This window comes from Oryctolagus cuniculus, chromosome 2, assembly GCF_964237555.1.
Source record: "Oryctolagus cuniculus chromosome 2, mOryCun1.1, whole genome shotgun sequence".
NCBI lineage: Eukaryota > Metazoa > Chordata > Mammalia > Lagomorpha > Leporidae > Oryctolagus > Oryctolagus cuniculus.
Genome location: NC_091433.1, coordinates 8,512,262 through 8,530,065, shown reverse-complemented (window position 1 = coordinate 8,530,065; position 17,804 = coordinate 8,512,262). Strand labels below are relative to the sequence as shown.

Sequence of the window (17,804 nt, the reverse complement as noted above, 5' to 3'; positions counted from 1 at the left end):
GGGAAAACGCAAACTTCCGAGAACATGGACGAGGAAAAGGCCAACGGGGCGTCTGTATTACCGTGAAGACTTAGTTTGATTTACTCGGGACCTCCCACTTGGGGAACCGCCGCCCTGGGGTACAGATCTTGCACCAGGAAACGGCGCGAGCTCCCACGACGAAACCTGGGACTTCAGAGGACAAAGTTAGCAGGGCCAGAGTCCGTCCCACGCTGGCCGCCTCGAGAGCCTGTCCCAGCCCCAGGCCCTTCCACGCGCGTCGCGAGCGCCCAGAGACAGGCCCCGCCCCGCCGCCTTCCCACCAGACTCTTGGCTTCCATGGCAACCCGGGCGCACATCCTGACGTCGCCCGTCCGCCCCTTCGGACTAAACCATTAGCTTCAGGGACCTTCTCCACGCGGGGAAGTAAGGGAATGTGAATGAACGCCTCCGAGAGAACTTTTGAGCCCATCTTGTCTACTTAATTTGAAGGATGCGCTCTCTTCTTTTCTTTTATCCAACTGCCCCTGCAAGGGCGGCGTAGTATCTCAACCATCTCGCTCCACACTCCCCCGCCTCCAGCCCCGGCCGGCTGGTGGTCCCTCTCGCCTGGGGGACTCGCGGTCGGAGCGGGTTGGCGCAGAGGCGGAGGCGCGCGCCCGGCGTGACGCGCAGGGGGCGGGGCCCCGCGCCGAGGGGCGGGGCGGCGGGTAATATGGCGCCCGGCGAGCGAGTCTCCCCGAATCCCTCCGGTGGCTGCTGAGACACCGGGGCGGGGAGTTCGGCCCCCACTGCCTGCCTTCCGCCTGTTCCCCGCCCCTGGAGGCCTCCTGCTTCCCTTCCTTCTTCCACCTCGGGGGGGCAGGCCTGGTTCCTGGGACACCATGTCCGACTCCGAGGAGGAGAGCCAGGACCGGCAGCTGAAAATCGTCGTGCTGGGGGACGGCACCTCCGGGAAGGTCAGTCCTCGAGCGGGCCCGCCGAACCAGGCCTGAAGGACCCCCGGCGCGGCCCCGGCGCACCCCCGGCGTCGCCTCGCTACCCCGAGTTCCGGGGCCGGTAGGCCGGGGCCCGTGTGTGGTCGTGGCCTGTGGGCAGACACGAAGTGCGCGCTTGGTTAAGGCCGACGAGAGCTGTCCAGCTCCCTCCTTAAAATAAATAAATAAATAAATAAATGAGTAAATAAACCAGCCCGTTTCCAACTCCCTGCCTGCATCTCGAACTCCTTCAAGGCGCGGGCCAGCCTCGCCTCGCCGGGAAGCTGTCCAGCTCCTCGCCTCTCGGACTGGCAGGCATCCGCCCAAGGCATCTCGCCTCCTCTTACTCCAAGTCGGGGTCACACCCTGCTCCTCCCCGCCCTTTCCCGTTTCTGGTGCCTCCCCGTGCACAGAGCTTGGCTCTGGAATCAGATTCCCCGGGTGCGAACGAGGAGCTCCGGCACTTAGCTGGTTGGGTCACTGGAGGGCGGCTCGCTAAGCTGTTTGTGCGCCATGTGTGAGATGGATATTGATAGGGGTCACCGCGAAGGGTGCAATGTGCAAATACACATTCCGTGTGCAAATACACACACAGGGCTTTCAGGACTCGGTGTGCACTCGGTGAAGCCGCAGCTGCTGGTACCTGTTCAGCACAGCACCTGTCCGACGAGCACTTGTTGAGCCCTTGGTGTGGACAGGGTGAGGGCAGAGCGCAGGGCGAAGCTGGAGCTGTGACGCAGAGAGCCCTGTCTTGCAGTCTCACCTCCCCTCGGTGCAGGGCGGATGAATGAGAGCGTGAGAATCTCCCGCAGTCGCTCAGCCCCCTGGGCGCGGGTGCCTGGCCCGAGGTTAGGGGACTCCTGCAACGGAATGACTGTGGCCCCACACCTGCCTGGGGAGAGAGGGTCTGCAGGCTCTCCAAGGAGGCTGTGCCTGGGGCGCCTGCACACCTGTCGCGTCTGTCGAAGGCGCCAACCCTTTTTCTGGGGATGTTGCAAACGTGTGCCTCCCTTCTGCCCAGCCGCCCTCAGAAACGCAAGTGCTTATTTCCGCCAGGTTCCTGTCGCCTGGGTGCTGGTGTAGTTTGCACACGGTTTCTGTGGTGACGGCTTCTGTGCATCCTCGCGAGCAGTTGGCGCTGCACAGTGGCTCCTGCCTTTGGTTCTGAAATTTGAGTTCCTAAAGCCCCGGGAAAGATGCCATTCGCGTGCACAACTGGGAGCATGCGGTGAATTCCTGCCCTCCTGGGTAGGTTGTTATCGATTTTGTTGCTGAGGAAAACAACTTACTATGCTGGCATTCCCTTTAAACGTATTGGAGAAGAAAAGAACTTGGGGTCGTTTTATGAGTTTTTGTACACAGACTTTTTGAATGAACAAATTGTTGCAGGTAAATCAGCACTGTCTCTAAGAGCTTCAGTAAAAAAGATAGTTTTTTTTAACAGTTTTCTCATCATTTAGATTTTTCTTTTGAAAACCGCCTAAATCTTATTGCATCAATTCATAACTGAGCTCATTTCTAATTTAAAACTATGACCTTCTATGACACATGCATGTGTTCAAAAAACCTCAAAAGTGTCCATTATCCTACATGCTTCCATAATTCTTTAAACTTTTGTTCATTTTTCTTCCAATATTTATTGCATATGTATTAGTTGAACTTTGTTCATAATTTTGTAACCAGGTTTTTATTTAAACTATCATGCATGTTTCCCCCTGTTGCTAATTTAATATGAATAATCATGATTTTTCATCTCAGTTTACAATCCTGACCAACATACTAATTTTTCCAGTATTGAATTAAGACTGTCATTTTCATTCATAGAATAATAGTTCTTTTTTAATGGTGTTTTGAGTTGATCTTCATCTTAATTAAATATTCTACTTCAAAGCTGTAACATCTTTTTCTGCTGGAAATTTCCTAACACAAGTATCTGAAACTTAACCTTCCATTATTCCTTATTGTGCATTTTTCCCCATATGCTATTCAGGTTGCAAATTATTGGCAGCCACAAACCTTCCTATTCTGTTTTCTTTGCTGTCCTTTTATGAACTCAGTCTCTTCTTCATCCCTGTTTGTATTCAAATATAACGTTTGGTCAGTTTTTTAGCATTAGTTTTTCCTACTACCTCTAACTCTGGGCATTTTTATACACACTGACAGAGGAATAGAATACAGCATTGAGATAACCACTAACAGTTTCTCCAAGAGAAATCTAGCTCCTCCCTCTGTTAACACATGTTTCTATTTCATCTTTACTCTGATTCAGTACAGATTTTCCTAGGGTTTTTGAGGCACAGTATTGTTTTTTGGTTGTCTTTTTAATGTAAATGAATTATGATTAAAAAGTGTTAGCACTTTTCCAAGCAAAAAACATACAGATAAAAATGGTTTAGATGAGGAAGCTGATTGTTCACTTCATAAATCTTTAAGAAGGTTATTTATGCAGTGACTTGTGAGAAATTAATTGCATGTGAAAGATGGCATGAAGTCTAGATAATTGAAGAGGAAGTGCTTCCCATTGATTAAATTGATTCTCTGTTTAATTTTTACAGCCAGATGTCAGGAGATGATATAATAAAAACCTATTGAATGCTTTGTGTGTTCTCGATGAGTTATACTTTTGACAGCTTATACTCTGTTCCAGTTGAAAATCCTAGTTTTCTGTTTGCTTCAAAAGTGTGAGGGCAGGGCTTTCAGAATCTAGAAGTCTTACTTCCAAGAAAGGAAATGTTCTGGAATTTTTCTGAATATTCGTTGATATGAAAGTAGTGAACTTTGATAATCTTAAATGAAAGAGAAAAAAACCTCAAATTACATTATGCTGATTTTGCATATGCCATTTTGTCTTTGACTTTTAAGTATTTCAGTTATTCATAAGACTGTATTAAACATTCTGAAATACTTGTAATAGTATAAGTGATGGTAGTTATTTTTGTGTAGAACTCTTAGCCTCTTCACAGATATTTTGTACTCTTAAGTTAAACAATCTCATTGGCAGAGTTAAGTCTAATGAAAACAAAAAAGCCTTTAAAAAGAATGCTTACCTTTTTCTTCTGATCTCTCAAGTTTGATATTGTTACATGTTTCAAGGATGTAACAGATGTAGGGAGATTTTTCCTAAATGTCTAGTGGTACATCTTTCCTATGTTATTGTTCAATAAATACTTCACCAAGTATCTCAGAAATTCATTGTAGACATTAAGTATTTATCAGATTTGGTGTGTACACAAATTGCCATTTGTGTGAAAAGTCTAGTTCTTGAATAAAATGAATTTTATGTCATGTTGTTAAAGGGAATTGAAATTTGGCCAAGTTTTCTTTTGCATGGCTGTGCGACCATTATAATTAACTATAATAAACTACCTTGAACATTTTATCTTTGCATTATTTTGATATTTGACATCTAATTTTAATTTTTAAAATGAAGAAAGCCTATTTTTCTCTAAATTTGGGAGTATTTCTTGAAGGCAAAGCTTAATGAGCTGTGTTTCTCTGATCTTGGGGGATGTTTACAAATAAGAATAGTGCATTTAAAATGTTTAAGATGTCTTTGAGTTATTTGAATTTTTACCAGAATGATTTATTATTCTGTTACTTGGATAAGACATAGTACTCTAAAAGAAAGCTCCAGACTTTTTGAATAAAACTTAGTTTTTATTTTAAAAACAAGTAGATGTATATCTATTCTGGTTATAATATGTTGTGACTTTTTGTGTATGATTCTTTGATGAAAATGTTTATTTGTCTGCTCTATATTAATTTTAAAAATACTTCTTTGCTTAAAATCTACGTATTATTAGAGTCGTACTATAGGATCCTTTTCATTTAACGTATTTAATATAGAGAATAGTTAGATACTTAAGATGCTTTTCTTGTGAGAAAAAAGCAGAGAAATTATATAAGCAGGTTTTTCTCTCCAATTAGTGTTGCATATTATTAGCTGAGGGCATAGCTACTTTCAGAATATTTAACCTCAAAAATGAAACTTAGGTCTCTTTTTTATTGAAATGATATAAGATTCAGATCTTTGGCCATGCTTTAGTTTTTTTCCATTGATAGTTCTCAAATTGTAATTTCCAGCAAGAAGTAACTTCATTATCAGGGGACTTAAAAAGATCTGATTAGTCTGTTGTCTCCACTAATAGCTGCTGGCAAGTGAAATTTACCTATTGGTGTTAAGTCCCACCTCCCGTGTTACTGATTTAGAACTGCTTTAAATTGCTTGTTGGATTAACTGGGGTATAAATGTTAAGATTATTTAGGATTTAATAGTGATCTTATGTTTGCATTTCTTAAACCAAGGGACTAATTTTAGTATTCTATGTATAATTTTTTAGACCTCCTTAGCTACCTGTTTTGCTCAAGAAACTTTTGGGAAACAGTACAAACAAACTATAGGACTGGACTTCTTTTTGAGAAGGATAACATTGCCAGGTAAGAGACTAGAAATTCTTAATATAGAAGATTGTACAAATCTTACAATAAGAGGCATAAGGCAGAAATGTCAAATTTTGAGGCTCTTTTCTTCCTGAAAATTTATGTAATCATTCAATCTATTTTGAGGAGGTTAGTGTTCGTCAGCATCTACCATGAAGGCCTATTGTCTGTGGGTGTAAGAAAAAGTTTATGCATGTCCCCACTCCTTTCCTGTTGTTGGCCACTATACATTTTTGGAACATAAACAATAGTTGCTTATAAAATTCTAAAAAACTTTAAAAAGATTAAACACTATCCATTTGCCAACATACATTGTATTAACTAAATATGAGAAGATTGGGAAGGATTATTTTTAAAAAAGTTATTTTGATTAGCCTCTGCTTCAGGGTTTTGTTCGAATGTTGGAACAGAAGCATAATGTAGCTATGGAACTTCTGTGCTCTAATATGTGAATGCTGTTTTATGCAAGGCAGCATGAAATTGCTGGCATTTAATAGACCACTAAAATTTAGGGTCCCTAGGCACTCATAAAAATACAGTTTGAGCATTCAAGATGTTTCAGTTCACCATGCAAAGAAACTATTTAGATGCCAGTTGCAGCACATTTTGTGGGAAATACAGGGAAATAATAACAAAAAAAGAGTGGCTTATGTTTTAAGTTAGCTCTGAACAATGAGGCTTTAAAATGTTCTTTCCATTCAACTTTAGTGGTTAAAGTATATGTTTAAAGTATTTTGTTAAAAGCAGTTTTATCTTGATTGACTTTATAAACCATCACTCCTCTCTTCTGTGTGGATACACATTTGAATAGAATAGTTGCAAGTGTAATGTCAGATTCATGCCCTGGAACATGAATGATCTAGTAGGACAGGGTTTGATAAATTCAAGTACTGTTGAAATATGTTATTCTCTCAGTCACCCTATTAGACAGCTCCTCATGAAAGTCTTTGAGCAGCTGATGTGGAGACTCTGCATTGCTAGAGTTATTCTTCGTATCTCACTACCAATAAACAGAGTTTGTCATGCTTTGTATTTGGCTAATAAAATGTAGCTTAGAAGATAAAGCATGAGAAAAAAAGAAGTCTGATTTTTCTGTTACCAAGTTATTGTTTAGCAAGAGGTTTAGTGAGAAACATGTATTCTCTTTTATTTATATTTTCTCTTAATATATTCAAAAGTTAAAATCTCATTTTTATTGTTCTCTTATGGCTGGGATAATACTACATTCAGAATATTTGCAACAGTGACTAGCAGAACGCATGTAGAAAGCACACAGTACGCATGCTGAAAACTTAATTGGCAACAGTGTTTTCAGAGATTCACACAGAGAATCTCAGCATAGTGTTTAGTTATTATCATTTTGTTCTGATGACTAATAAGCAAAACACCAAGCTTTTGTCTCATTGTTTGATTTCTCTAATTTTTTAGTTGAAAGATTTAAATAAAGGAACAAACACTTACCCAAATATTAAAAATGTAGAATGGTTTTGGTCATTCTATATATGTGATATTTGTGATGATTTCCAACCTGTTGCACAGTACCATTAATTTAAACATTTTGATAACTTTGTTAAAATATTTGTTGTTCTTGAAATACAGATTTATAGTATAATATTTTAGACTTAAAAAGTACTTAGGTTAAAAAATGACATTAGGAACTGTATTTTCCTAATGAATATATATACATATATATAGAATCTGTATTTTAATTTTCCTGATTAAGCTTTTATTTTGATGGGCAGAGTTCCAGAAAGAAAATTCTATGTTTTTTAAAAGAACTTTATGCTACTTAATGGGCTTAGAATTTTGTAGAAATTTCAATATTAAAACTTGTTTTAATGTATCTTGATTTTATATCACTAATAAGTATACTACGAAATGAGATTCATCCTATATCCTTTATATACTTTAACCCTAATTTAATTAATTATAAATGTCAAATGTAGGATGAGTAATATTTGTGTCATTTACTAAATAAAACATCACAGGCTGGAGTATTCAAATTATAGTAAAACAGTATATAGATCAATCTAATATTTGTTATTAGTCTAGTAAGTCTACTGACCAGTCATATTGTTAGGGGTGTAAGCGTACTGTTCCTCTATTCACATTCTCTTCATGCAAGTTTTCAAGGTCATTACTTTGCAAATACTCATCCATTTTAGTGTATTTCATGATCCGGTATGCTGTATAGTCTGGATGCAACCACTGTGCAGATTTTACTGCTTAAAATAGTGTATCTGTTAGTCAGAGATTCTGCTGATAGAGCTTCTTAAGAGCCTTAGTCAAAATACTTTCAGGAAGCTTGTGGGTACAGTCCAGTAAACAGCGTTCTACTGTGAAAAGGATTTCTAAGTCTTTAGTTCAAGAAGTGGGCAGACTTGTGTTTTTAGTTCCATCTTGACTATGCAGCACTTTAAGTAAGGTTAACCAAGGCACCAAGTGTACTTTTACAAGGTCACTGTTGAATCCTCCTGGTGGCTTTGATTCATACCAAAGCAACTTACCTGTATTTTGCCACCTCATTTATTTTATTTTTTCTCCTGGTTACATGTCATTTCTTAGAGAGGAACAGGAATTTAATAGCATTTTGCATTTGGGATTAGATTGCTGACAATTTCCTTAAAGTTCTTTATTAGTAAGAAATTTATATTAGATTCTAGATTTAAAAAAATGATGATTACTTGAATAGTTTGTAGAGATTTACAGGTATGTCATTTTGGAGATAAGTGAGGATCCTTCATATGTTGACACCTATAAAAACAAAAATGAGTATTGATTTGAATCACATCTTTTCAAGTAGGGAATTGCCATTTTATTTTTACCATTTTATTTTTAGTTTTATGTGTTCATAAACCTAAACTTCAAATTTAGGAGTTAAAATATATTTCTAAGTATATGAAATAATTATAGTTATATCATTTATTGGAGCTATAATAATTGGGTTTTTTTGGCTAGCATTCTATATTAATGGATTTTCAGTAATGCATAGCTTTTTATTTTTAAGTCATTAGAATCAGTGAATTTAAAAAAAACCAGGCAAACGACAGCAAAAAAGTACCCTTAGTACATGAATATAAACCTTTTACATGGGAGATAATTGAGTAGATGATTTAGAATCTTGGAATTATTGTTGTCAGAATTTGCAAACATGTAATGAAGATTATGTTTTCAAAGTTATAGTGTTAACAAATATCTAATTCAGATAGGATTAGAATGTCAGAATTTAAAGAAAAAAAAGGAAAGGAAGAAAGATTTGTATTCCTTAATATGAGGTTAAGTGATAAGGGATTATTATTTAGCTTGAAAAATAGGGTTAATTATATTTTAATAATTATTAAGTATTGCCTAAAATCTTAGTCTGTAAAAGTTGACATTGTTAGGTACTTTCTTTTGAAATAACAAATGACTGAGGAATTTTGCAAATAAAATGAATATCTTGGGACTTTTGAAGCTATATTTTATATATCTTGTGATGACTAGCTTTTTCTCACCTGCTTAATTAGCAATGATATTATAGGAGAATGATTTCAGCTTTGAATCTTAAGAAATAGAGGTTTTATGAAGTTGAGTTTATACAAATTGTGGGACAAATTGTAGTCTGTGACCTTTTGGTATTCGTATTCATAGGGCTTTAAGAACCTTTCAGTAATTACTGTGAAAGCGTTGAAAGTGTGCGGCTGCGGGAATGATGGCAAGTGATAAACTTCAGTAGCTCTCATTAATGCTAATGGAAGTTCTTCATGGAAATGCTGTGCTCAGTGGCAGATGAAACATACATCCAAACAATGGAAAGATTGTAATACAAACCCACCCCAATTTGCTGGTTTAATCCAGTGTTGTATTTTCAGTTGCATATTTAAATAATGTGACTAACATTATCTGATTTTAGTGTTTTATGTTGGTGATAAAATTCATGTCTTTAAGCCGGTGCCGCGGCTCACTAGGCTAATCCTCCGCCTTGCGGCACCAGTGCACCGGGTTCTAGTCCCGGTTGGGGCGCTGGATTCTGTCCCAGTTGCCCCTCTTCCAGGCCAGCTCTCTGCTGTGGCCAGGGAGTGCAGTGAAGGATGGCCCAAGTGCTTGGGCCCTGCACCCCATGGGAGACCAAGATAAGTACCTGGCTCCTGCCATCGGATCAGCGCGGTGCGCCGGCTGCGGCGGCCATTGGAGGGTGAACCAACGGCAAAGGAAGACCTTTCTCTCTGTCTCTCTCTCTCACTGTCCATTCTGCCTGTCCAAAAAAAAAAAAAAAAAAAAAATTCATGTCTTTATAATACTTTGTTTTAATGAGATCATTGTTTCAGTTCTGAGTTTTTATTTTGAATTTTTCCAATTTGCTGATCATTCAGAAGGTCAGAAGGTACCAATTGATATTTTGTAGAAAACTACATAATTTTGTGATCAGAAATAGTTTGAAATATTAAACTAAAAACATCTTTGACTTTTGTACCTCAATCACTAGTTGCATTGATAAAACAATAGCTTATTTCATGAATTTTTCTGTGAAATAAATAAATTTTGTAATATGCACAAAATAATTTTAAAGACTGCCTTTTGGTATGTTAGAATGCTTTTATAATGCTTGTCTGGGGAGGATGACTTTGAAATGCTATTTTATGAAGGCTTTGAAGCATATATAATTTGTTTCATTGGAAATGACTTTGAACAGCTTTGAGTGCATCACAATATTTAGTGACTCACTGGGCATGTATTCTATATTGGTTTGAATAGGGAAATCACATGTGTATATATTATATAGGTTAAGTTTGGAAATATTTGATTTTTGATTATATTTAACATTACATTTGATAACTGACTTTCAAACTAAAAAAGACATTTATTTGAGTTAAAATTATGGATGCATTTTTATAGTTTATTCTGTGAGCTTTAGAATCCAGAGGGTTTAGAACCCATAGCAATATTCAGATATGATTGGGTGAGTTAAGTAAGGCTTCAATATTTATATTTGAAGTTTATTTGCTACTGTATACAATATGCTTTATTGTTCTGTCCTTTTAGAAAAAAATTTTAAGGCTAAAGTTTATAAATGAGAGATACTTTATTTTCTTCTGTTTTGAAGGTGATTGTAAATGTAACTATGGAAATGGAGTAAAATGATAAATGTGTATTTCCTGCTGTAATTTCTTTTGACAATATTATTTTCTTGATTGCAAATATCAGACCATATGAACTTGCAGAATAAAAGTTAAATTGTATTCACAGTTTATCATTCTGACAGTATTCTATGAAAAAATATTCATTTATTACATTGTTCCTTAACATTTTTTTGTATTCTTATTTTTTATTCTAGGAAACTTGAATGTTACTGTTCAAGTTTGGGATATAGGAGGGCAGACGATAGGAGGCAAGATGTTGGATAAATATATCTATGGAGCACAGGTATGACATGAATTCTATGATTATTCCAGTGTTGAAAATACTCCCCTTATAAACATACATGCAGATATACACGTTAACTAAATCTAACTTGATTTTTTATATGATACATAGAGACTCTACTTTAGATTTGAGCTATTTTTTTTAAAGATTTACTTATTTTATTTGAAAGGCAGAGTTACAGAGAGGCAGAGACAGAGAAAGAGAGGTCTTACATCCGCTGGTTCACTCCCCAAATGGCCACATTGGCCAGAGCTCAGCTGACCCGAAGCCAGGAGCTTCTTCTGGGTCTCCTACATGGGTGCAAAGGCCCAAGCACTTGGGCCATCCTCTACTGCTTTCCCAGGCCATAGCAGACAGCTGGATCGGATGTGGAGCATCCAGGACTTGAACCAGCACCCATATGGGATGCCAGCACTGCAGGTGGCGGCTTTACCTGCTACACCACGGAGCCGTCCCCTGTGTTAGTATTTTAACTTCACACTCCCTGAATTATGTTTGGTATGTTTTGGGTGACAGAACTGGTTTCACTGACTGATGAGAGTTGGAAAACTCTTCACAGCTTTCATATGTGTTTATGCTACTGGTTGCATTGTCAGCAGTTGAATAAATCCAGGGATAAATGGCATTTGGTATTAACTGATTTGGTTACAGTGACTGCTTTCATTTAAACCGACTGAGGGGGTGGGCTCTGAGATTGAGGGGGTTAAGCTGCTGCTTGGGACACCTGTATCTCATACTGGAATGCCAGATCAAGTCCTTCCTCTGCTTCCTATCCAGCTTTGCGCTGATGCATCCTAAGGGGGCAGCAGATGATAGGTTAAGTATTTGGGTCCCTGTAACCCATAGGAGTTTCCTGAATGGAGTTCTGGGTTCCTGGATTCTGCTTGACCCAATGCTGGCTGTTGTAGCCATTTGGGAAAAGAACCAGCAAATGGAAGATCTCCCACTCCTGTCCCAACTCTTTCTCTCCCTTCCAAATAAGTAAAAATATAAATAAACATTAAAAAAATACTGACTAGAAATATTAAAGGAGAAAACTTTAATTTCATTTTTGCTTACAAGAATCAAAACTAGGGCAGGTGTTGTGGGTTCAGTGGATTAAGCTGCCACTGAATGGTAGTCCTGGCTGCTCCACTTCTGATCCAGCTTCCTGCTAATGTGTCTGAGAAGGCCATAGAAGATGGCACAAGCACTTGTGCCCCTGCCATGCATGTGGGAGATCCAGATGGAGTTCCTGGCTCCTGGCTTTGGCTTGGCCTCCCCTGGTGCTTGCAGCCACTGGGGCGTGAACCAGTGGATGGAGAATTTCTTTTTCTGTCTCTCCCTCTCTCTCTGTTACTCTGCCTTTCACAAAAAACCACAAAACTGTATCTACAATATGGATGAAATATGCATTTGTCTAAATAGTTATACTTTTTTCAGATTTAATGTCAGTATTTTATATCACAACTGACTATATAAGATATAATATATACAGCCAGAAATATGATAAATACATAAAAGTCCTCTGGTAACAAGAGCTTATAAAGACATAATTTATACATTTTTAAATAAAATTATTAGAAATAGAAAAGATGCACAGTAATAATATACTTTAAACATTAATTCTCTATGAACACATACAGTGAAGCATAATAATTTCCTTTTTCATGCTGTGGCAGATTGCTTTTGATTAACACAGACTTTAGAAATACAGCAATGCCGTAGCAGGTAAAGCTGCTCCCTGCAACGCTGGCATCCCATACAGGCGCCGGTTCAAGTCCTGTATGGATCCACTTCCAATCCAGGTCCCTGCTAATGCTCCTGGAAAGGCAGCATTAGATGGTCCAAATACTTGGGCCCCTGCTACCCACATGGGAGATCTGGAAGAAGCTGCTGGCTCCTGGCTTTGGCCTGGCCGAGCCCCAGCTGATATGGCTATCCAGGGAGTGAACCCGCAGATGGAAGATCTCTCTCTTTGTCTCTCCCTTTCTCTCTGTATCTCTGACTTTCAAATAGTTAAATAAATCTTAAAAGAAAAAGAAATACGGTAATGCCAGTAAATGTAATCATCTATTAAGGCACATAGCCTTAACATGAAATGTTAAGCCTGAAAATGAAACTTTGGACTGCTTAGTGTGCTATGTAGGTAAAGCTTAATGATACACCATTTCTTTATATTTGATTAATTTTGTGATTAAAGTAGAAGTGTCACTTGGTTGTGGAGCTATGTTTCTCATGAAATTGAATCCATAGCACAGAGTTGAAGAATGTTAAGTATTCTACTTTACAAAGTTTGGTTCTTGACAAATACCATTGTTATTAATTTTGGAATGAAAATAGATTCTGATACACTTTGTAAAATATTAAGAGAAGGATAAACAAAGCTAATGTGGTTGTGGGTCATGTACAAAGTTTCCAGAGTTTTGTATTGCTGCATTATTCGTTGTCTCCTGTACAATGTTTCTATGTTTATCATTTTCATTTGTGATCAAATGATATAATATTTTATGAGTTTTGTTTTTCTCTTAACAAGTAAATCTCATATTTTTGTGTGTTACTTTTGTTGTTTAATTTTCACCAGTTTAAAGTGGATACTAAAAATAAAGAAAACTTGCCATGCAGAGATTTATAGGAAATTCCAGTCCTTGTTTTATTCATGTTTTGGGTAAAATGAGATTTAAAAATAACACTATCTGTATTCTTCTCATGATAAAATCTGTCTTCAAGGTCATATATAAGAATTTAAAAAAATTAAAATTAGATTAACTTCTAGTGATATTTGATTCTGCATGTGGCTAATAGGTATAACAAAAGTTTGTGGAGAACAGAAGGACTTTATGCATCTCAGTGTAACAGTCATCTAAAATTCAATGAATATATTTTTTCACTTAAAAGTTAGGGAAATATAATGCTCATGAATTGGATTTTGTTAATTCTACCTAACTTCATGTTATTGAAAATTATTATTTAACTTATTTAGAATTTCTTACTATTAAATAGAAATTAATATTGATGTGAAAATCACATAATAAAATATTAGCTATTCCAAAGCAAATAAACAATGGCATTTAGTACATTCAAAAATTGTTTAACCATTCCCTTAAATTAGTTTTTGACAGTTGCCTATAGTCAGAAGACATTAATTAGAAAATGTATAGCAGTTTCAAGAATTTCCATCTTTTTTGAGAGTACTTGTATTCAGTAAAATGTTTCTATTCTTTTCTAATGTTCTTCAATTTGAGGGGGTGGATAAAGTGAATGTTATATTTCTTTTTAGAACTTGTCTTAGAAGGTTTCCATTTTGAATGTGCGTGTTGACTTTTTTGCTGATGTTTTATATTATTTATACTTTAATATCTGTGACTGTTATAACAATAAATGCTATTTTATTAAATGACAATGTAGTACAGCATTTCTTTTTTTTTCTTTTTATTGATAAGATGGTATTTTTAAGAAATTCATGAATGTTTTCATGAATTTGTCCTGAGAAACTGGAATTTTGAGATGATAAAATGACTTGTAATAAATTGATGATGACAGAGTAACTTCTCTGCTTTCTAGAGATTCCAGATTAAGTGATAATGAAATACATTTACTAGTAGTCTTTTTTGTTAAAATATATGTAAATTTGATATCCAGACCAGAGAAGCTCTGATTTATTCTTTTTTTTTTTATCTTTTATTTAATGAATATAAATTTCCAAAGTACGACTCATGGGTTACAATGGCTTCCCCCCCCATACCATCCCTCCCACCCAAAACCCTCCCCTTTCCCACTCCCTCTCCCCTTCCATTCACATCAAGATTCATTTTCTGATTTATTCTTTACTACCATAAATTGGGAAAAATGTTACTTTTCAAAAAGATTCTAATAGCATTTTAATATACTTATAACTTTAGATTCCAAAATCAAAATTAATCCTCAAGGTTGATCCATATTGTTTCTAGAGTTGTAGATGGTTTGTATTGCTCATTTCGTGAATATTTTGGATTTTGATACACATGCTTCAGTCCAGAAATCTTTTACAGGTAATGTTTTGAGGATATCAGTTTAATGTGTTAATTAGGGTTCTGTTTTAGGTTCTCCAACTACTATATTTTGTGTAGAAATAATTATTTGATACATCTCTGTGCTATTAAACTTGTGAATTTGTTTATTTAAAGCATTTCTTAACATCCAGGAAGAAACTTGTTTGTAGGCTGGGAGTTAGCTTGTATCCAAATAAAAATGATTATTTTATCCTCTTCCCTCCCCTTCCCCCATCACAGTAACATTAAGCTTCAGCAATAGTCTATTGAATAATGTTTGTTGAAACCAAATTGAATTGACACCCAAAAAAGAATTAGTGAGGTATTTTAGCAAGAAGTAGTTCTAAGAATTGAAATATGTCCCAGTTAAATTCCCAGATTTTAAATTAACTTAAAAATTTCTAGGAGTCTTCAGAAAGATGTTATAGGCTATTTTTCATAGTGGTTAGAAGCAAACACACAGTACATAGTGTTTAGTGCCCTGTAACCTGTGGCTAACAGAGGCTAATAACAAACCTCAGAGAAGGACTGGATGTTTCATTTTTGTAGCTCTTTCCGTCCTGGAATCTAAGTGGTTTGCAAACACTGCCCCACTGAGCATAAACTCAATGAAATGTAGTCATTTGTGAGGTAGAACACAACTACTATTGTGGGCCAGTACCCCACACAGATGAGCCTGCCTGTTAACCACCAACTAAAGAGTTTGGTGCCTGTATGACAACTGGAGGGAGAGCTCATTTCAAAACTGGACTCCCTGACACACTTTCATATCTTTTACTATGAATATTTTAGTTGTATATATGCAAGCTTATATATTATATATTATTATATTTAAGGGCCCCATTACATTAGTATCTGTTATGTTATACTTAGCAAGGCATAAGTTATAGCTATTATATAATCTTCCTGATTTAATTAATTTCCATAAATGAAACTAAATGCTGAATTATATTATTTTACAGATCAGAGAAAAAGGAAAATAACTTGTACTTTTGAAATAGGTGAACCCTCTTTCAGGTTAAGTAATATGTGTGTGCTGTTTAACTTAACTCTTGTTAAAATGTAGAAACAAATCTGCTCACTATATTATAAGACTGTTTCTTGTTGTCTGTGATAGTTTTTTCCTTCAAAACTGCTACTAGTTATTACTTTGAAAATTGTATCCATTTGATTTGCTGATAAATCCTGTGTGCTTAATAGATATGTTGGTAAGTGAAATAGGTGGAAACAAAAGTTCTGTTAAAAAGTAACCTTATATAATATTAAAAGTCTTGAGATTTACAAAGGGAAAATATGGTAATATTTTAGAATTGGTGGTAGTACCTTCATGGGAATGTGAAGTTAAGGCATTAAAAAGTAGAAACATTTTTGATGAAGGATTTGAAGATATAGAAAGATTCATTAAATTTGAAATTCGATTTCCAAAAGTCATGTAAAAAGGTCTGGGAGGAGGAGGAAGAGTTTGAGGGCAAATTGAAAAGAGGAAGCATAGGGTGATATGGAGACATGGGGAGAGAGAAATGGCTGATAGGTAGATGTTAACAAAAGTTATCTAAGACATGAGACAGTGATGGGTTTAGATGGTCACACGATTGCCAAAAAAATTAGAATTAGTAGTGCCCAACTAGATTTTCTGACTTAATGCTGGGGCTGAGATGTGTTATGTTTCTGATGGAGTTGTAGTTTTGTGTGGCTAGGAAGGGTCATTTACTGTCCTGGAAGGAATCAGAAGAGTTCTGGATTGGGGCCTGCATCTTGGTGCAGTCAGTTAAGCTGCCGGCTGTTACACTGGCATCCTGTATGAGTGCCAGTTGGAGTCCCAGCTGTTCTACCTCTAATCCAGCTCCCTGCTAATGCACCTGGGAAACCAGCAGTAGAAGGCCCAAGTGCTTGGTCTCCTGCCATCTGTGCAGTAGACTCGGGTGGATTTCCTGGCTCCTGGATTTGGCTTGGCTCAGCCCTGGCTGTTGCATCTATCTGGGGAGTGAGACAGTGCATGAAAGATCTCTCTCTCTCTCTGTCTCTCCCTTTCTCTCTGTAACTCTGCCTTTCAAATAAATAAAATAAAATAAATTCAAATAAAATAAATTCAAATAAATAAAACGAGTTCTGGATTGACTCTCTTGGTAAGAGAGTCAGGACTTGAAGGTGCTTGTATTATATATGGTTCCCGTGTGTGTGTGTGTGTGTGTGTATGTGTGTAGCTATAGGCCCTAGCAGTCATAGTTTTAGTAATGTGTGTCTTTCAAATAATTGGTTCATTTCACTTATACTACCAAATTTGTGGCTATTAAGTTGTTCTTATGTTTTTAATGTTTGTGAGGTAATGATGACTCTTCATTCATTTCTGATACTGGTAAGGTTGTAAGGTTTTGTTGATTTTCTCCTTTTCAATTTCATTGATTTCTAAGTTTTGTTATTATTCTTGATGGCTTTAGACTGAAATTGCTCTTTTTAGTTTCTTACAGTTGAGGCTTAGATTTTTGATCTTCCTTCTTTTCTAATATGTATGCATTCAATGCTAAATATTTTTCTCTAAGACTGCTTTTACTGTATCCTGCAAGTTTTGATTGGTTATGTTTTTATTAGTTAATAATGTTTTAGGGGCTGGTGCTGTGGCGTAGCGAGTAAAGCCACTGCCTGTAGTGCTGGCATCCCATGTGGGCACTGGTTTGAGACCCAGCTGTTCCACCTTCCATCTGGCTCTCTGCTATGGCCTGGGAAAGCAGTTGAAGTTGTGCCTGAGTGCTTGTGCCCCTGAACCCTGGTAGGAGACCTGGAAGAAGCTCCTGGCTTGTGGCTTCGGATCGATGTTCAGATTGACGCAGCTCCGGCTATTGCGGCCATCTAGGGAGTGAACCAATGGATGGAAGACCTCTCTCTCTCTCTCTCTCTCTGCCCCTGCCCCTGCCCCTACCCCTGCCTCTCTATAACTCTGCCTTTCAAATAAGTAAATAAATCTTTAAAAAATGTTTTAAAATTCCTTTTGAGACTA

The 17,804-nt window shown here is 37.3% G+C and overlaps 1 protein-coding gene across 5 annotated transcripts in view; it reads left to right on the top strand.

The window, feature by feature from the left end:
• The first annotated feature begins 620 nt into the window (after positions 1-620).
• Positions 621-17,804, top strand: part of RAB28 (RAB28, member RAS oncogene family) — a 555,178-nt gene continuing 537,994 nt past the window's right edge. For 4 of the 5 annotated variants that reach the window (XR_007912998.2, XM_051830036.1, XM_008274229.4 and 1 more), the window contains exons 1-3: positions 627-938; positions 5,297-5,393; positions 10,711-10,799. Coding sequence is in view for 4 of the 5 variants with exons in the window: in XM_051830036.1 (XP_051685996.1) it covers positions 864-938; positions 5,297-5,393; positions 10,711-10,799 (261 nt within the window). In the remaining variant the exon portion in view is untranslated. Of the gene's footprint in view, positions 939-5,296; positions 5,394-10,710; positions 10,800-17,804 lie in introns of all 5 variants that reach the window. The other variant, XM_002709359.5, reaches the window with a different exon arrangement.